The sequence below is a fragment of the Juglans regia genome, chromosome 13 (genome assembly GCF_001411555.2).
Source record: "Juglans regia cultivar Chandler chromosome 13, Walnut 2.0, whole genome shotgun sequence".
In the NCBI taxonomy this organism is placed as follows: Eukaryota; Viridiplantae; Streptophyta; class Magnoliopsida; order Fagales; family Juglandaceae; genus Juglans; species Juglans regia.
In genome coordinates, this window is record NC_049913.1 from 3,095,174 (window position 1) to 3,111,078 (window position 15,905).

At 34.3% G+C, this 15,905-nt stretch overlaps 2 protein-coding genes across 3 annotated transcripts; one reads left to right on the top strand and one right to left on the bottom strand.

Annotated features, from left to right (window-relative positions):
- Nucleotides 1-5,524: 5,524 nt before the first annotated feature.
- LOC109012607 (NADH:quinone reductase) lies at nt 5,525-9,461 on the top strand. 2 transcript variants are annotated; one of them, XM_018994324.2, is made up of 6 exons: nt 5,525-5,856; nt 6,079-6,291; nt 6,904-6,999; nt 7,797-7,942; nt 8,517-8,736; nt 9,015-9,461. In XM_018994324.2, exons 1-6 carry the CDS (start codon nt 5,722-5,724, stop codon nt 9,201-9,203), a joined length of 999 nt encoding a protein of 332 aa, XP_018849869.1. In that variant the 5' UTR covers nt 5,525-5,721; the 3' UTR covers nt 9,204-9,461. The 2 variants fall into 2 exon arrangements, with proteins under 2 accessions (XP_018849869.1, XP_035540354.1); XM_035684461.1 differs by having other exon boundaries at nt 5,567-5,856; nt 6,079-6,204; nt 9,015-9,437.
- A 72-nt stretch (nt 9,462-9,533) lies between these two features.
- On the bottom strand, nt 9,534-10,136 carry LOC109012606 (7-deoxyloganetin glucosyltransferase-like). Its single transcript, XM_035684462.1, has one exon. The coding sequence runs from the start codon at nt 10,134-10,136 to the stop codon at nt 9,621-9,623; it is 516 nt and encodes a 171-aa protein (XP_035540355.1). The 3' UTR covers nt 9,534-9,620.
- Between the last annotated feature and the right edge of the window lie 5,769 nt (nt 10,137-15,905).

Here is a 15,905-nt window from a genome sequence, read left to right on the forward strand (position 1 = left end):
CATGTATCTAAAGCATCCGATCGAAGAGTACCTACTCCTCGATATATTTATAATTATTACACGCTTCATGTACACCTCGATAGAAAATTAACACTAACAGTAACATTAATAATCGAGGAATCTGGCGAGTCTGACGGCTGAGGATCAAGTTGGCTTCTTATTTGTCTAGCAAACATAATTACACTAACCAATGAAACTTTTTCTATAATCAAAGTTGCAGGAGCCGACGAGCGGTTTTTCCAATTGGAACCACCCAATTGCCCAAGCCAGCCATCATATGTTCTTTAAAAAAAATGTACTAGTAATTCTAATAAACTGGAGAAAAGTGCAGATTCTCAGACATATCGACGGTGCATTCTCTGGGACTTGAATAACAGCGTGGAAAAGGAATGCATATATATTTTCGAGCAACACACTTGGGAAGTCTAGCAAATTACATTTTCTGTAAAAACGCACGAACAGCAATTTTTATATATGTTCCTAGTCCACGTGGAGACAAATTTTTTTTTTAAAGACTTAATAGGAAGAGTGAGATAACTCTTTATAAAGATCGGGATGAATTTATTCTTAAACCGGATGTGACTTCTCAACACGTCCCATCATGTATGTACTGATATTTTCAGTACCATTATCGTAGGTACATAGGTCGCAGTTAACCTGATCACTCTGATATCATATAGAGACACTCATTTCTCTTAATCAAAGACTTCACAGAAAAAGTGAGATAATTTCTTAATTATAATGATTAGGATGAATTTGCAAATAAGTCGTATGAGACTTTTCAACACTCCAATTTTCTACTGCTTGAACACTAAATACTTGGGCTAGTAGTAAAAGTTTTTACCGTTAATTGATCTCATTCTGTCTGATTGATGCTTTCCACTAGCTAGTTGTACATGTTCAAGGTATTCATGACAAATTTCAACTTTCTCATGAATTTTAAGGCTTAAAGCGTGGTGGAAATTATGAACTTGGCTACTTCCTCTTGGTATGCTTGCGAATTTAACATGCTTTATCGTGAAAATAAATGGAAATCGGAGGCGACAAGAAATTCGACCTTCACAGGTAGGTCAATTCTGAAAAGACTTAACGTACATTGAGTTTGAGTAGGAACCAATGTCATATTATTGAAGGGGTAGTCGATCGTGGTAATTAGCAGAAAGCGATTAGCAGTGATAGTACCCATAACTCTTAATTAAGAGGAAACTATTGATCCATTTAATGTGACGACAGTTAGGCAGGAAACTCATCTGCATTATTCGATCGACTGCAGGTTGATGGTGCTGATGATTATAATTATAAGAACTCTAGCTAGCTATAATAAGGTTGCATAGTTGAGTAAATTATTACGAAATTATAGTCCCACAACAAGCTAGCTAGCTCTTATTTTTCTCAGTCAATGTATACATTATATACAGTAGAAGTTAGGATGGTGCTAACTAGCTGCCTAGCCTACCCACAAGAAAAAGAACACACGACGACGGCACGAGAAATAGTACTGAAGGTTGGCCGGTGACAAGGAGTCATGAGTACTGGGCCGGGCAGTATGCGAAAAAAGTATTGATCAATTGATTTGATGAATATTCAAAGTCATTAATGTTGGAGAAAGAAAAATAAGATAAATCCAAGTCATGTTTTTGTCCATGCATGCATGATATTAGCTAGGATAGAACTACTCACGTACAGGTACAGAGAATGTTCAAGCCCTAGCTCTTTCAAGTCTTTACTCGCAGATCATATGAAAGTAATTATTGGTTTAGGGGATTTGGTAGGTGCATTATTGCTGCCAGTCGTAAGATGAAGCCAAATAAGTAGCTAGCTAGCTAGAGAGCCAGTCATTGAATTAGAATAGAAACCAAAGTGGCATTTTCTTGGTGTGGAAACGACAGTAGTGTGTTTAAGCCTTTAATTTGATCAGGACAAGATCAAAGAGTGGCCCACTGGATAATATATGGGAGTGATCGGCTGAAAATTCAAAGAGGCTGGTTCACGTCAAATAAGTACTCTTTTCGACCAATTTGAAAAAATCCGAGTCAAATATGTATGGTTGTGGCTTCATTGTATTGTTAATTATTTGAGTTATGGTATTATATATATATATATATATATATGAGTATATATGCAGTTGTCCAAAACTTCTTAAAAGATAGTTGGTTTGGATATAAAGATGAGATGAAACCAATTATTTTACTTAATTTTAATTAATAATTTAATTATTATTTATAAATTATTTTAATTTATCTCATTATTCAAACGGTGCTAAAAAATAGAGACGAGGGTGATAGCCGGAAAGGATGCCTGCCTTTGAAAGCAATTACTGTAGCTTTGAAGTTTGATCAGAGCAAAACAGGTAATGGGCAGTGGTCGAATTGGGGTCATGGATATATATATATATATATATGAGTATTGTTATTTATAAGCTCTATATACTATACATTACAATTTTATTTATTTTTTAAATTTTATTTTGATTTTATTCTTATTAAAATAATTAAATTCTTCTACTTATTATCTATATATTAAATATTTAATAAGAGAAAATAATTATAAAAAATTATAAAAAAAATTATATATGGTGAATGAGATTAATGAATAGAAATTTTATATATATATATTTGGCCAAAACTTCGTAAAATCCAGAGACTGATGAAAGAAGGTCAACAAGATGCCTTTGAAAGCAATTATTGAAGGTTCGAACTTTGATACCAGCTAACACCGCCAAGTAACTTTTGTGTTGGTTGTCCCACATTGGTAGCAGAAGGGACCGATCAGTCTTACTTTTTGAACTAACTTTTGAAATTGAAAGAGGTTCAAAGACCACACAATACTTTGGCCGTCTAGATTTTTAAGCCAAGTAACAATGACTTGGATACAAGCTGAGGAACGCATGCACTTCATGGTTTTTTGCTCTTTTATTTGTTGATAATTCATATAAATAACTCTGTTATTATAAGTTGGTGTTTAAACACACTTTATAATTATAAAAAATACTAAAACATCTATAATTTACTAACATGTTGAGAATGTCAATAAATCAGTTTATAAACACATTTTAAATAAATAAAATAAATAAATAAATGGCCGCGGTCTTCATTGGATTTGGTCCTTTGTTTAACCATTAACTTGAAGCCCATCATATATATGTTGGGTTAATAATCCTCGTATTGTTTTTAATCTCGTATCGTATTTGTATTTATCGTATCGGTCACTGAGCCGATACATGTATCATATATATTTTATACCGGTCTAAATACTGGTCTTTACTAGCCAATATTTCGATTTTTAATTTTTTTTTTCTCAAATTACAAGTTTATTTTTTGATTCTAAATTCAGGTTAGGTTATTTATAATTTATATATAATTTATTCATATATAGACTTTTATTTTAAAATATAATTTAAATATATATAATTTATTTATATATAGACTATCGCGAAACAGTATCGATATTAAAATATTTCGTTCTAGTACCTTATAACCGGTACGGCATTCAAAATATTGAATCCTCGTCTTCTTGGTGTGTATTTGCTTACTAGATTTTGTCTGTGAGCAGCACAGCCCATGCAGTAGTACCCTATAGGTGTCATAAAGCATGAGGCCTGCGCCGACTTTCCAAAATTGAACATACAAAATTAGCGTGAGAGTTGCATCACACATGAGTCGTTTTACTCGTAATTTGTCAAAGCTGGGATGAATGGACCTTAAAAACAATCTGAATGCGAAATACACCAATCCTCTTGTTATATAAATAAAGTATTCTTTTCTGGAATACATGTGAAAAGTTTGAAGCTCAATGATTTTTCATTCCCAAGAATAGAATGCTTGTTTAAAGGCATGAAAATCAATGAAGGGATGGGATACTTGATTGATTGGTCGCTTAAAACACAGGCCCCAGGCCGAGTCCAGCCGAGACGAGCCCAAAGGATGTAAGGGCTGAAGTCCAGCCCAAATGAAAAAGAAAAAGAGTTTGCCCGAAATATATTTAAAGAATAATATTCCGTCTTATTTTATTCTTTTCTTTTAACCGCTCATATATTTAATTTTTTATTTTTTATTTATTGATTAAAGAAATGACTATTAATATATTAATATATTTTTTTAAAAATATTTAAATATATAAAAAAATGTAAAATAAAAAATATTCTAGCGGACACCTCCAACTTTAACAGCTGGTGGCAAACTAGTACTACCCATATTTAAAAGAAGTCTTTGGCGTCACTTGAAATTAAATATAGAAAGCTATACAAAATGGAATCAAAAGAACGTCCTCGCTTACGTTACGATGCATTATTCTTATCTATAATAGTCAAGAATACACCACATTTTGCTTTTCTAGTGATTGTAAAAAATGGTCCTGCGCAGCCCAACGTCAAGATTAGGACGGATATGGGGGAGGTCACAGACTCACGAGTTACAATTCTATTTTCTAAGTAGGATTGAAATTTATGTTCTTGGTCGGACATTTGATTATATAAGCCAATTCAAATACGATCCGTTAAGTTAAATAGATCAGACCTTTAAACTTTAATACGATCCATTTAAATAACAGATTTGGTCATCTGTTTAATAACTAATTAGAAATATTTTAACATTTTAATCTGTATTATGTAAATGGGTTGAACTACTCTGTATAACTCATTTAACTTGATTAATATAATTTTATATAAAAACTAAAATCTATATTTATTAGTAACCACCATATCTATAAAAAAAAATAACAAGATTAGCTACTAACAAAAAAAAAACTATGAATATTCTTCAGTTTTTAATATATAATAATACTAATATTACAAATACAACAATAACAAAAATCAGCATAGGTCCAGAATTATAATCTTAACAATAAAAATATAAACATATTGACAAATAGTCTGCTACTTAGCAGCCCTATACTATACACCTGTTAAGAGAAAAAAAATAAAAATAAAAACAGGTAAGTGGTGTAGGACTAATAAATAAAATTTTTTATCGACAAATATTAATATTACAATCCCATAAAAATAAAATTATAATTTAAAAATAAAATTTAAACAATTTATTACAAATTAATCGAATTGACCTTTTATTAATCTTTTTATTAATAATATATTAATAACTCAACCTGTTTCACTCAAACTCATTTATATCAAATTTAGATTTATTAATTTTGTTTCTTATTATATGGAGTTCACCTATCGCCCTATCGCCTTGCGTATTTACCGCAGCTTATCTTCAAGTGGCGACCAAGCCATATTGAACGACTTGGATTTGTGTTGGCTTTTTATTTGGAAAATTTTACACATAATATTTTTTATAATATTTTATATAATTATATTTTAAATGAAAAATATTTTTATAAAATATTTTATAAAAATAATATTATTTTATAATATTATTATATAATATAAATAATAATTGCTGTCGTAAATATCATATAAATATTTTTAAAAAAATAGAAAAATATAAAATTTATATAAAATAGTAATAATTTTTTAATAATAAATTTTATTATTTTTAAAATAATTACATAACATTTACGCAGACACACGAAGCGTTACTCAATTTTGTTTTCTCGATCGAAACGCAGCCAAACCCTTGCTTGCTTTTTGACCGTGGGTCCCCGCTGCCTGTGTCAGTTTTAACGAAAGCCACCATCGAGAGAGAACAAAATCCTTCCGGTACTCGAGACAAGAATCCTGCCGGCTGGCCTTAGGCAGAGAACGAGAGACAGGGTCTCAGAGAGATGGGATGGAGAGGGATATTGGGTTTTGAGTATGGCGTCGTTCAGGGACCATTGGGACCTGATATTTCTGGTCCAGACCTTGTTGCTGCAGTTGCTAATGCCGGTGGACTTGGTTTCCTCCGAGCCCCCGATTGGGTATTACTCCTTATTTTTTCCCGCCTTCTTTTTATGTTTGAGCTAATCTTCATCTTACAATAGAATCAACCGGGCAAGTTTGCGATGCTGCCTTCATGCTATTCATATTTTTAGATTAGTGAACATCTTTTCCATTTTATCCCTACTATATTTATGAATTTACTATTTTTATAAATTTAATTGAAATATACGGTCCTTCTCTTTTCAAATTATCGGTACCAGGAGTCGCCGGACTACTTACGGGAGTTGATACGGAAAACACGAAACTTAACTGACAAACCATTTGGGGTCGGTGTTGTTCTGGCCTTTCCCCATGAGGAAAATATAAAGGCTGTATTGGAAGAGAAGGTAGGGTTCCTACAACTTTCTTGGGGTGAATTTTCCGAGGAGCTTGTACATGAAGCTCATTGTGCTGGGGTTAAGGTTGTTCCCCAAGTGAGTATTTTCTTCCTATTTTTTCTTCGAAAAAAAAATCTTTTCACGTGCATGAGGCTTTTAAAGGTCATATTTTCATGAAGATAATTTATCTTGACATATTATACCTATATTAGGCACCATAAGTAATGCCTACTTGAAAATAGGGGACCCACTACAATTCTATGGGTGTAAGAGAAAATGTTTTAGAGTTGAATCAATCAGTAACTATCAAAAGTGGATTACTTTCAATGGTGGCGCTCAAGAAAACCATTTCACAACAGAAAAACATGAAGTCCTTACCATCGTGATATCATGTTTTCTAGTGGTTTTCGTTTAGCAATTTGTGTCTTGTTTGATCTATCATGCAGAGTACAGCTCCGTAGAAAATTTGACTATTGACCATTGATCATGTGCAAAAAATTGTGCTATAGGGAAAGTAGTGGCCATTCCATATGTCATAAAGGATTCATTTACTATTTTCATGTTGGATGTGAATCCATTCTCTCCAACCCACAAGTTAAATAGTAGTATGATATTTATTTGCTCCTTTTCTTTTCTTTTGTTTAGTTTTTTTGTTTTTGTTTTTGTTTTTTTTGTGCTTATCATGTGTAACATATGATTGCATTGGAGGTTGGGAGTTTAGAAGAAGCAAAAAAAGCAGTTAATGCAGGTGTAGACGCAATCATTGTTCAAGGACGTGAAGCGGGAGGGCATGTAATTGGCCAGGTATCCATGCTCCTTGTTTCTGGAAGAATTGCTGTATACTTGTGCAGTTATGAATCTGTTATGGCTTTCAGTTGAGATCCAATAATATGCAATAACTTTTGTAGATAAACAAATTGGAACAAGGAAAATAAAATAAAATAAAATTCAGGGGGTACTGGAAGACCTTGACCAATGGAAATTAGATAAAAGTTAAGAGTGGCCCACAGGCTGAGCAAAATTTACAATTGAAGGAAAAAGAAATAATGTGTGTGCTTGAGAGAGTGAGGGAGAGAGAGAGAGAGAGACAGAGAACGACTAACAGCAAGAAATATGTGCCTATAAGGGCTTAGCCAGAAGCTTGCATTTCGGAACTGATGAGTTAAAATCTAAGTCGTGGTCACAGATGTAGAAAATTGGTCATTTCGATTAAATTGTTGTGATAGAAGATGATGTCTGCTTAAAATCATTTTCCACATTGAAAACTTTCTAGATTGTCCTTGGTGCTCTTCATAGAATAGTTACCTATTTATGTATTAGATTCAGATTGAAATCCCTTTTCTCTAAGCAGTTCAGATTGAAATGATTTCTTCTAGCTCATTAGCATATTGAACTGAAGTGTCGGAATTGTGGTCTTTGATACGTGCTGTGTTGTATCTTTCCCTAATTTACAAAGTGAGTGATTTCATAGATATTATGCATTGATGATTTTCATGTTTTTGATTTTTTCTTCTTGCTTCTATGCTATTTGAACGTGATACTTATGAAATTGAATTATTGAGTATGTCTTGACCCCCCTTGTTTTATTCAATTACTTGTAGGATGGTTTGATATCATTGTTGCCCAGAGTCGTTGATCTTATTGGGGATCAAGATATACCGGTAATCGCTTCTGGGGGCATTGTTGATGCACGTGGGTATGTTGCTGCTTTGGCCCTTGGCGCACAAGGCATTTGCTTAGGCACCAGGTTTGGAACAATTCGATTTACATAAAAGTAAACTTAGGGAACTCATTTGTCTAATCATGCTGTGGTATTTCAGCACACATGGCCTGCATTTAGAGTCACGCAGCCATGAAATAGAGGGTTTTCTAGTTGCAGATGCAATGGAGTTTATATCATTTGTTTCACAATGGATAAATGATTTCAACGTGTTGCATAGTAGTCATGGTTTTGAACTCTTTTTGAGCCTGAAAAAAGAGAGGATGAAATTGGGTATTATTATAGTCTTTATTCTGGGGATGGTGCTATTTGCAGTGCAAGCTCGATGGAATTTTTAGTTCGCAAATGAAGTGGATTAGTTTTGTGTTCACGTGGTGTCCAATTCTTGGACTCTACTCTTGTTTTTTGCTTCAAAGTTAGAAGCAAATCCTTTTAATTATTTCTATGATTTTAACAAGGGACAAACCATATTTGTTTTCTGAAAAAGTTGAGTTTGGGTTAATTTCTTTTGTTATTTATGCAAAAGCCAAGGAAATGCGATCTGGCCAGTCCCGGGTAGCTTCTTAACAAAATTTACAAAGTGGTTACAATTATGTTGCAGGTTTGTTGCAACTGTGGAAAGCTATGCTCACCCTACATACAAGAGGAAGTTAATTCAACTTGACAAAACTGCTTATACTGATATATTTGGCCGGGCAAGGTGGCCCGGTGCACCGCAACGTGTCCTGCAAACAGCTTTCTTCAGTGATCATAAATCCCTTCCTTTTAACTTGAATGAACTCGACAAGCCTGTTATTGGTCGTGCAACAATACATGGCATGGTGAGAACCAAATCTTGTCATCATGATAACTAGAAACTTACCGTTGTTTCCCCACCCGTGGAAAAGTATGTTTCGTATTTTTTTTAATTGAGGAACATTGCATTTGAGGATTTGAGGATTCCATTTTTGCCATTCTTTAAGTACTTTGACAAATCTTTTTTGTTGATAAGCCCAATGGCGAGTGTACCGAAGCTCGTTCTTATGGATTTATTTCAAAGTATGGTTTCTAGTTCAAGTTGGAGCCCATATCTATGAGCTGACACTTTCTGTTTCATCAGGAGAAGGAAATTCGCCAGTTTGCAGGTACTGTTCCAAATGCGACAACCACAGGCGACATTGAAAGCATGGCTATGTATGCTGGCCAAGGTGTAGGCCTTATCAAGGAAATTTTACCAGCAGGTGAAGTTGTCGAAAGACTGGTTGAAGGGGCTCAGCATCTGATCCAACAAAAATTTGGTGGCATTTAAATGTTGTTGATTTTGCAAATTGGGTTACAGTGGACGAGAAAATCTGAATTTGTACCGTCTTGATGAGAGACTGTAAAAGAGGAGATGCATACTTGGGGCAATTCACCGCTCATATGGAATGGGTGTCTGTCTGTGCATGTGCATGTTTGCGTCTCGTGTATAATTTTTACTTTAAAAGTTGCCTTAATTACGTATCAACTTATTAAATCTCATATATACACATTGTGGATACAATATTCAAAGACGGGTGCTTTTCAATGTCCTTGCACTCCTTAATTAACTATCATTAATTAAACTCAATCTGGGGATAGTCTTTTTGGTAGTAGTTGATCAATATCTCCAAGGGCATTAATTGTACGTACGTAGATAGAGTAAAGATAATCTTAAAGAACAGATTCAACAAATATAAATAAAAATCTACGGATTCAACTGCTGCAGCACCTCCTTGACCACTTTGTCGAGATTTAAGTTTGAACAGCCATCTGCACCAACTGCTTCCTCTGCCATTTTCTTCCACTTCATGGCATGTTTCCTCATCTCCTTACCCTTCTCTCCCTCCATCAACTCTCTCACAAGCTTCTCCACTTCATCCCTTTTCACATTACAATCGATCTCCATGCCAATGCCCCATTCAACGCACGCGAGCCTACAGTTTGTCTGCTGGTCGGCAAAGAACGGCCAGCAGAGCACAGGCACTCCTGCGCACATGCTTGCAGTCATCGAGTTCCATCCGCAATGGGTCAAGAATCCTCCGATTGATGGGTGGCTTAGCACATCCTCTTGTGGGCACCAACTTACCACAATGCCTCTGTCTTTGGTTTCACTTAAAAACTTGTGGGGTACAATCATTGAGTCACACTTCACCATGTCAGGCCTAATCACCCACAAGAAGGCTTTCTTGCTGTTAGCGAGTCCACAAGCAAACTCGACCATTTGTGGTGGGGTTAGAACTCAGAATAGTCTGTTCACTTTGATCGTTAGTTATTTTTATAATTTTTTTTGTAATTTAATTTTGTTTTATATTTTTAATATATTTAAATACTTATAAAAAATAAAAAAAATATACTAATATATTTAAAATTACTTCATCGATCACTAAGTAAAAAAAATAATATTTTGTCAAGCAATCATCTTGAGCGATTAAATTGAGAGGTAAAATAGTTTTTTTTAACATGTTATTATGGTTTTAATAAATTAATACGTTTTAATGCCTTAGCTAGAAGCCAAATTTGATTGACCGACTGTACTGAGTTTTTTCACAAATTAAGCATAATATATATATAATAAAATTAAAGGAACTATTACTAATCATGGCTGCATGCACGATTCTTCCAAAAAAAAAAAAAGGTGCATGCACGAAGACCATTAGCCGAATCAATTAAATACCATTGTATTATAAATAGATTTTATAAAAATAAATTAATAAATTGACGTAATTTTATATAATATATTAAATTTATTTTACAATAAAAATAATTTTACAGTCTAACAAACTCACATTAACTCACATTAATTTATAAATTTATTTTTATAAAACTTTTTTATAACTAAAATATTTATGATGATTCTGTCTATTCTGGCTTACATTTTATGTCTAAGTAGATATATAATATTAGAAAAATTATTATCATCAATCACTATTAATCATCTCACACAAAACATTTTACGAAAAACATTCCTCACATTATGAAAAAGTTATAAATATAAAAGGTAAAAATAAATAGAGGATGATATTAAATGGCAAACCTATTACTGTTGAAGTGGTTGTTGGATATTTATTATATATTCAGTGCTGACATAATATCAACACAAGTACGATTCACTTGGTGTACTAGGGATACGATTGAATTGCTAGGGATGGACCGTGTTTCATATTTCAATTATATATGCTATTTATAAGTTAGGCATGCAGCATAATAATTATTGTAGGGCTTATTAATATATGAGTAATGTTATTTACAGTTGTGAAATGTATAAGTACTGTACAATCGATGAAAGATATAGCATATATGAAAAACATCTCACATCATATGAAAAATATCATATACTCTAAGAAAAATACTCTATATTTTATGAAAAATACTCTCACACCCTATGAAAAAGCTACATGTATGGAGTGTGAGAGTGAATTGCGGCTGATGCATAGTAAATCTTATAATATTAAATGGCAAACCTACTACTGTTGAAGTGGTTGTTGTATATTTATTATATATTCTGTGCAGACATAAGAGTAATGATATACACAATACATTGCACAACAATGTTATAAAATAAGGATATTTTTGTAAAATGATGTTCTTTTTATAAGATGTTTTATAAAAATACCCCTTATTAAAACATAGTTGTGTAAAATGTTATAAAAAATATTGCGTGTAAATTATTTTCCTACGAGTAATTATTTAGGATGCCATTTTTGCCATTCTTTAAGTACTTTGACAAATCTTTGTTGTTGATAAGCCCGGTGGCGAGTGTACCGAAGCTCGTTCATATGGATTTATTTCAAAGTATGGTTTCTAGTTCAAGTTGGAGCCCATATCTATGAGCTGACACTTTTTGTTTCATCAGGAGAAGGAAATTCGCCAGTTTGCAGGTACTGTTCCAAATGCGACAACCACAGGCGACATTGAAAGCATGGCTATGTATGCTGGCCAAGCTGTAGGGCCTTATCAAGGAAATTTTACCAGCAGGTGAAGTTGTCGAAAGACTGGTCGTTGAAGGGGCTCAGCATCTGATCCAACAAAAATTTGGTGGCATTTAAATGTTGTTGATTTTGCAAATTGGGGTACAGTGGACGACAAAATCTGAATTTGTACGTACAGTCTTGATGAGAGACTGTAAAAGAGGAGATGCATACTTGGGGCAATTCACCGCTCATATGGAATGCGTGTCTGTCTGTGCATGTGCATATTTGCGTCTCGTGTATAATTTTTACTCCATAAGTTGCCTTAATTGCATCAAATTATTAAGTTCCATACACGGATATTGTGGATACAATATTCAAAGATAGGTGGTTTTAATTGTCCTTAACAATCAAGCCCAATGCTCGGAAAGCTAATTAAGAGAAGGCAATCAGCTCTCTCTGTTGCAAAAATAATTTGTGATCTTGGGATAGTCTTTTTGGTAGTTGTTGAATATCTCCCACGGTATTGTACGTAGATAGAGTAAAGATATTCTTTCAAAGTAGAGATTCAACAAAAAAAAAATCTATGGATACAACTGCAGCAGCACCTCCTTGATCACTTTGTCCAGATTCGAGTTTGAAGAGGCAGAAGAGCCATCTGGACGAACTGCTTCCTCTGTCATTTTCTTCCACTTCATGGCATGTGTCCTCATCTCCTTACCCTTCTCTCGCTCCATCAAGTCTCTCCCAAGCTTCTCCACTTCATCTCTTTTCACATTACAATCAATCTCCATGCCAATGCCCCATTCAACGCACGCGAACCTACTGTTTGTCTGCTGCTCGACAAAGAATGGCTAGCAGAGCACAGGCACTCCTGCACACATGCTTTCCATCATCTAGTTCCGTACGCAATGGATCAAGAATCCTCCGATTGATGGGTGGCTTAGCACATGCTCTTGTGAGCACCAACTTACCACGATACCTGTCTTTGGTTTCACTTAAAAATTCATGGGGTCATCGAGTCACCCTTTACCATGTCAGGCCTAATCACCCACAGGAAGGCTTTCTTGCTGTTAGCGAGTCCGCAAGCAAACTCGACCATTTGTGGGTTAGGACTGTGATGCTATCGAAATTCATGTAATTTGTCACGAATTATTTTTAAATACACGTCTCTATTTGATTATTTTTTACATACTATAAATATTGTTCTTTATTTTATTTTTGTAACTCATTTCCAATCTTCCAAACCCTTCCTCTCTAGGTTTTCTTCTCTTTTCCTCTAGGGTTTGAACTTTACATGATGGTATCAGACCTTTTTTCCTTCCATGGTGCCCTCACATACCCGTCTTTGAAGATGCTACATCTCATTTATTTTTTCGTCCTAGTAACAACCCTAGTGTTCTCCTCGTCACTCAGCCCCTTGTTGGCGACAACTACGTACCATGCTTGGTCTCGATCGATGTCCATGGCGCTTTTGGCAAAGAACAAACTCGTTTTTGTCGATGGATCTCTCACCATGCCTTCGAGATCTACAGATCCTCTTTTTGCTCCATGGCTCTGATGCAATAATATGGTGATATCTTGGCTCTTAAATTTTGTTTCTCCTTATATCTCTGCTAGTATTTTGTACATCACTACTGCTCATGAAATATGAATAAATCTTAAGGAATGTTTTTCACAAAAGAACGGTCCTCACATTTTTCAATTGTAGAAATCGATTTCTGCTCTCTCTCAAGGCCAGCTTTTCGTAAATAATTATTTTACTCGCCTAAAAGCTTTTTGGGATGAATTAGCTAATTTCCATGAGTAATTTATTTAACATAAATTTCTTTTTCAGAAATGAGGCCAATGAGCAACAAGTTCTCTGTTATAGAAAAAATATTGAAAAAGTAAACTTGTAGATAAACGACTATCTACAAGTGGTAAGAATGAACATCATCAATCAAGTAAAGGCATTTTACCATGAGTTGTACAAAAAAATGCAATTGACAGATTGTCATTTCCACTATGGTTAAAGAAGAACAAGGTTAATAATGGTTTTAATTTCCAAAATCATGATATAAAAGGTCCCAAAACTTTGATTTAATTTTTTTCACTAACAATTTCTCAGAAACCAACCAAAATTTTTGACAAAATCAGACCCTAAAAACCCGCAATAGGCCTCAAAAAGATCTTCACATATGGTAAGCCCCAAATTCATCGATCCCAAACTTCTCTCTATATAATAAATGATAAATTAATGAACATTGCTTCCTAGAGCTCCGAACTGATAAACTTAGGGTTTTAGGTTTGGAATTAAAGATCGTGTGTTTTATGAGGTTTTGCTGGAGAATTTAGGATTGTTATCATAATGAGAAATAACGTTATTATTGCAAAGGATTCAAGAAATGGGGAAGATGAAATACCTGGTTGAGAGGAAGAGAAATGCGAGATCAGAGAGAGAGAGAGAGAGAGGGTCGTGCAGTGGCGTTGTTGCCGACGAGACTTTCAGCTATTGCGGGGTGTGAGTTTGAAGCTGTGATTTTACCAACATCTAAGATTTTTCACAGGGGCGGAAGAAAGAAGAAGAGACGTTAATGAAAAAATTGAAAGGGAAATAAACTGACTGTAGTTTGTGAGAAAATGTCGAGAGAAGAGAGAGAGTGTTACAAAAACGAAACCAGTTTGAGTGGGGTGGGAGCTTTGGCTTCTCCCTCCCTCCCTCCCTGCCCAGATGTTGTTTTCCTGTATTTTTTTTTTTGTTTTGTGTATTTTTTCAGGTCAAATAAGGGAGAAACGCCAATCTGGGATTTCTCGGCAACCAAAAGACTACACGTGCCCCACCATGGTGTTCCTCAACTGCCGATCTTCCAGTCTACTGAACACGGCGACAAAAGGAATGGCGCATAGCACGCATGCGCGGGTTGAAGGTGCGTGCGTGGCTTCCATGCGCCATCGCAAGAAGCTTTCTGCCGATGCCACGCGAGGCATTTTTTGGGCTAACTCCTAAAATTTTTGTCCAGTGTTTTTGTTCAGTCCAGTGTTTCTGGTTGAAGATCTGTTTTATTTTTCAGTTTTTTCCTATGTATTTTTTGTTCTGTCTTTTGTTGTTAGTTAAAAATAAAAAGAAATATGATATTGGACTTGATATCCATAGCAGAAGAGTACCTCACCTCCTTTGGAGGAGTGAGTTTGTTTAGTTCTATTTTTACAGAGCGTTTTTCTCTCTGACGTTTGTTAGGAGAGAGTTTATAGAAGTTAAGATAATGTCCACCACAAAAAAATTTGTGGGCGGAGGAGCCCATAACAGATGAGTAGTTTGGCTGGTAATCTGGGTTTTTCCTGTACTGATTAGTGACAGCTGTAACTTTAGATTCATTGAACGAAATAAAGTCTATTTAAGAAAAAAAAAAAAGACTTTGATTTTAAAATTACTGTAGCTAAAACTAGCTGTAGCCTACCCTTTACCTAATCCAATGCCATCGGTTTTTTGGTGCTAATCGCTATTTGAAGTTTTTTATTTATTTTATTATTATTATTATTATCATTATTATTATGAGAAATTCTATTTGCAGTCTTCACTTAGAGGCTGCATGTGCAGATCCTTTATTAAATGAGAAAAAACATCATTTTAAGAGGGATGGTTTTATAATTTTAAAAATTTTTAAAAATAAAATTGTCTAGGCTTGTATTGTAATCCTCAAATGGAGACTATATTTAGCATTGCTCTATTATTATTATCTTGAGCTATTTCAATGAGATTGCTCTAAGTAGCTAGTAACATGTTATTATGGTTTTACTAAATACGTTTTAATGCTTGAGAAGCCACCATTTTGATTGACCATTAAAGGAACTATATATTTTTTTTTATCAAGCTAGGTATGCACATATATACCATTAGCCGAATCAATTATATACCATGTGTTATATTTATCTATATTCGCTTGCAATATCTATGTATTCGGTCTGGTTTACACTTCTGCTAAGTAATTAACTATATATAATATATATAATAAGCAAAATATTATTAAATGGCAAACCTACCACTGTTGAAGTGGCCGTAGATATATATATAATATGAGTCAGCAGAGTAGCCGCTCATA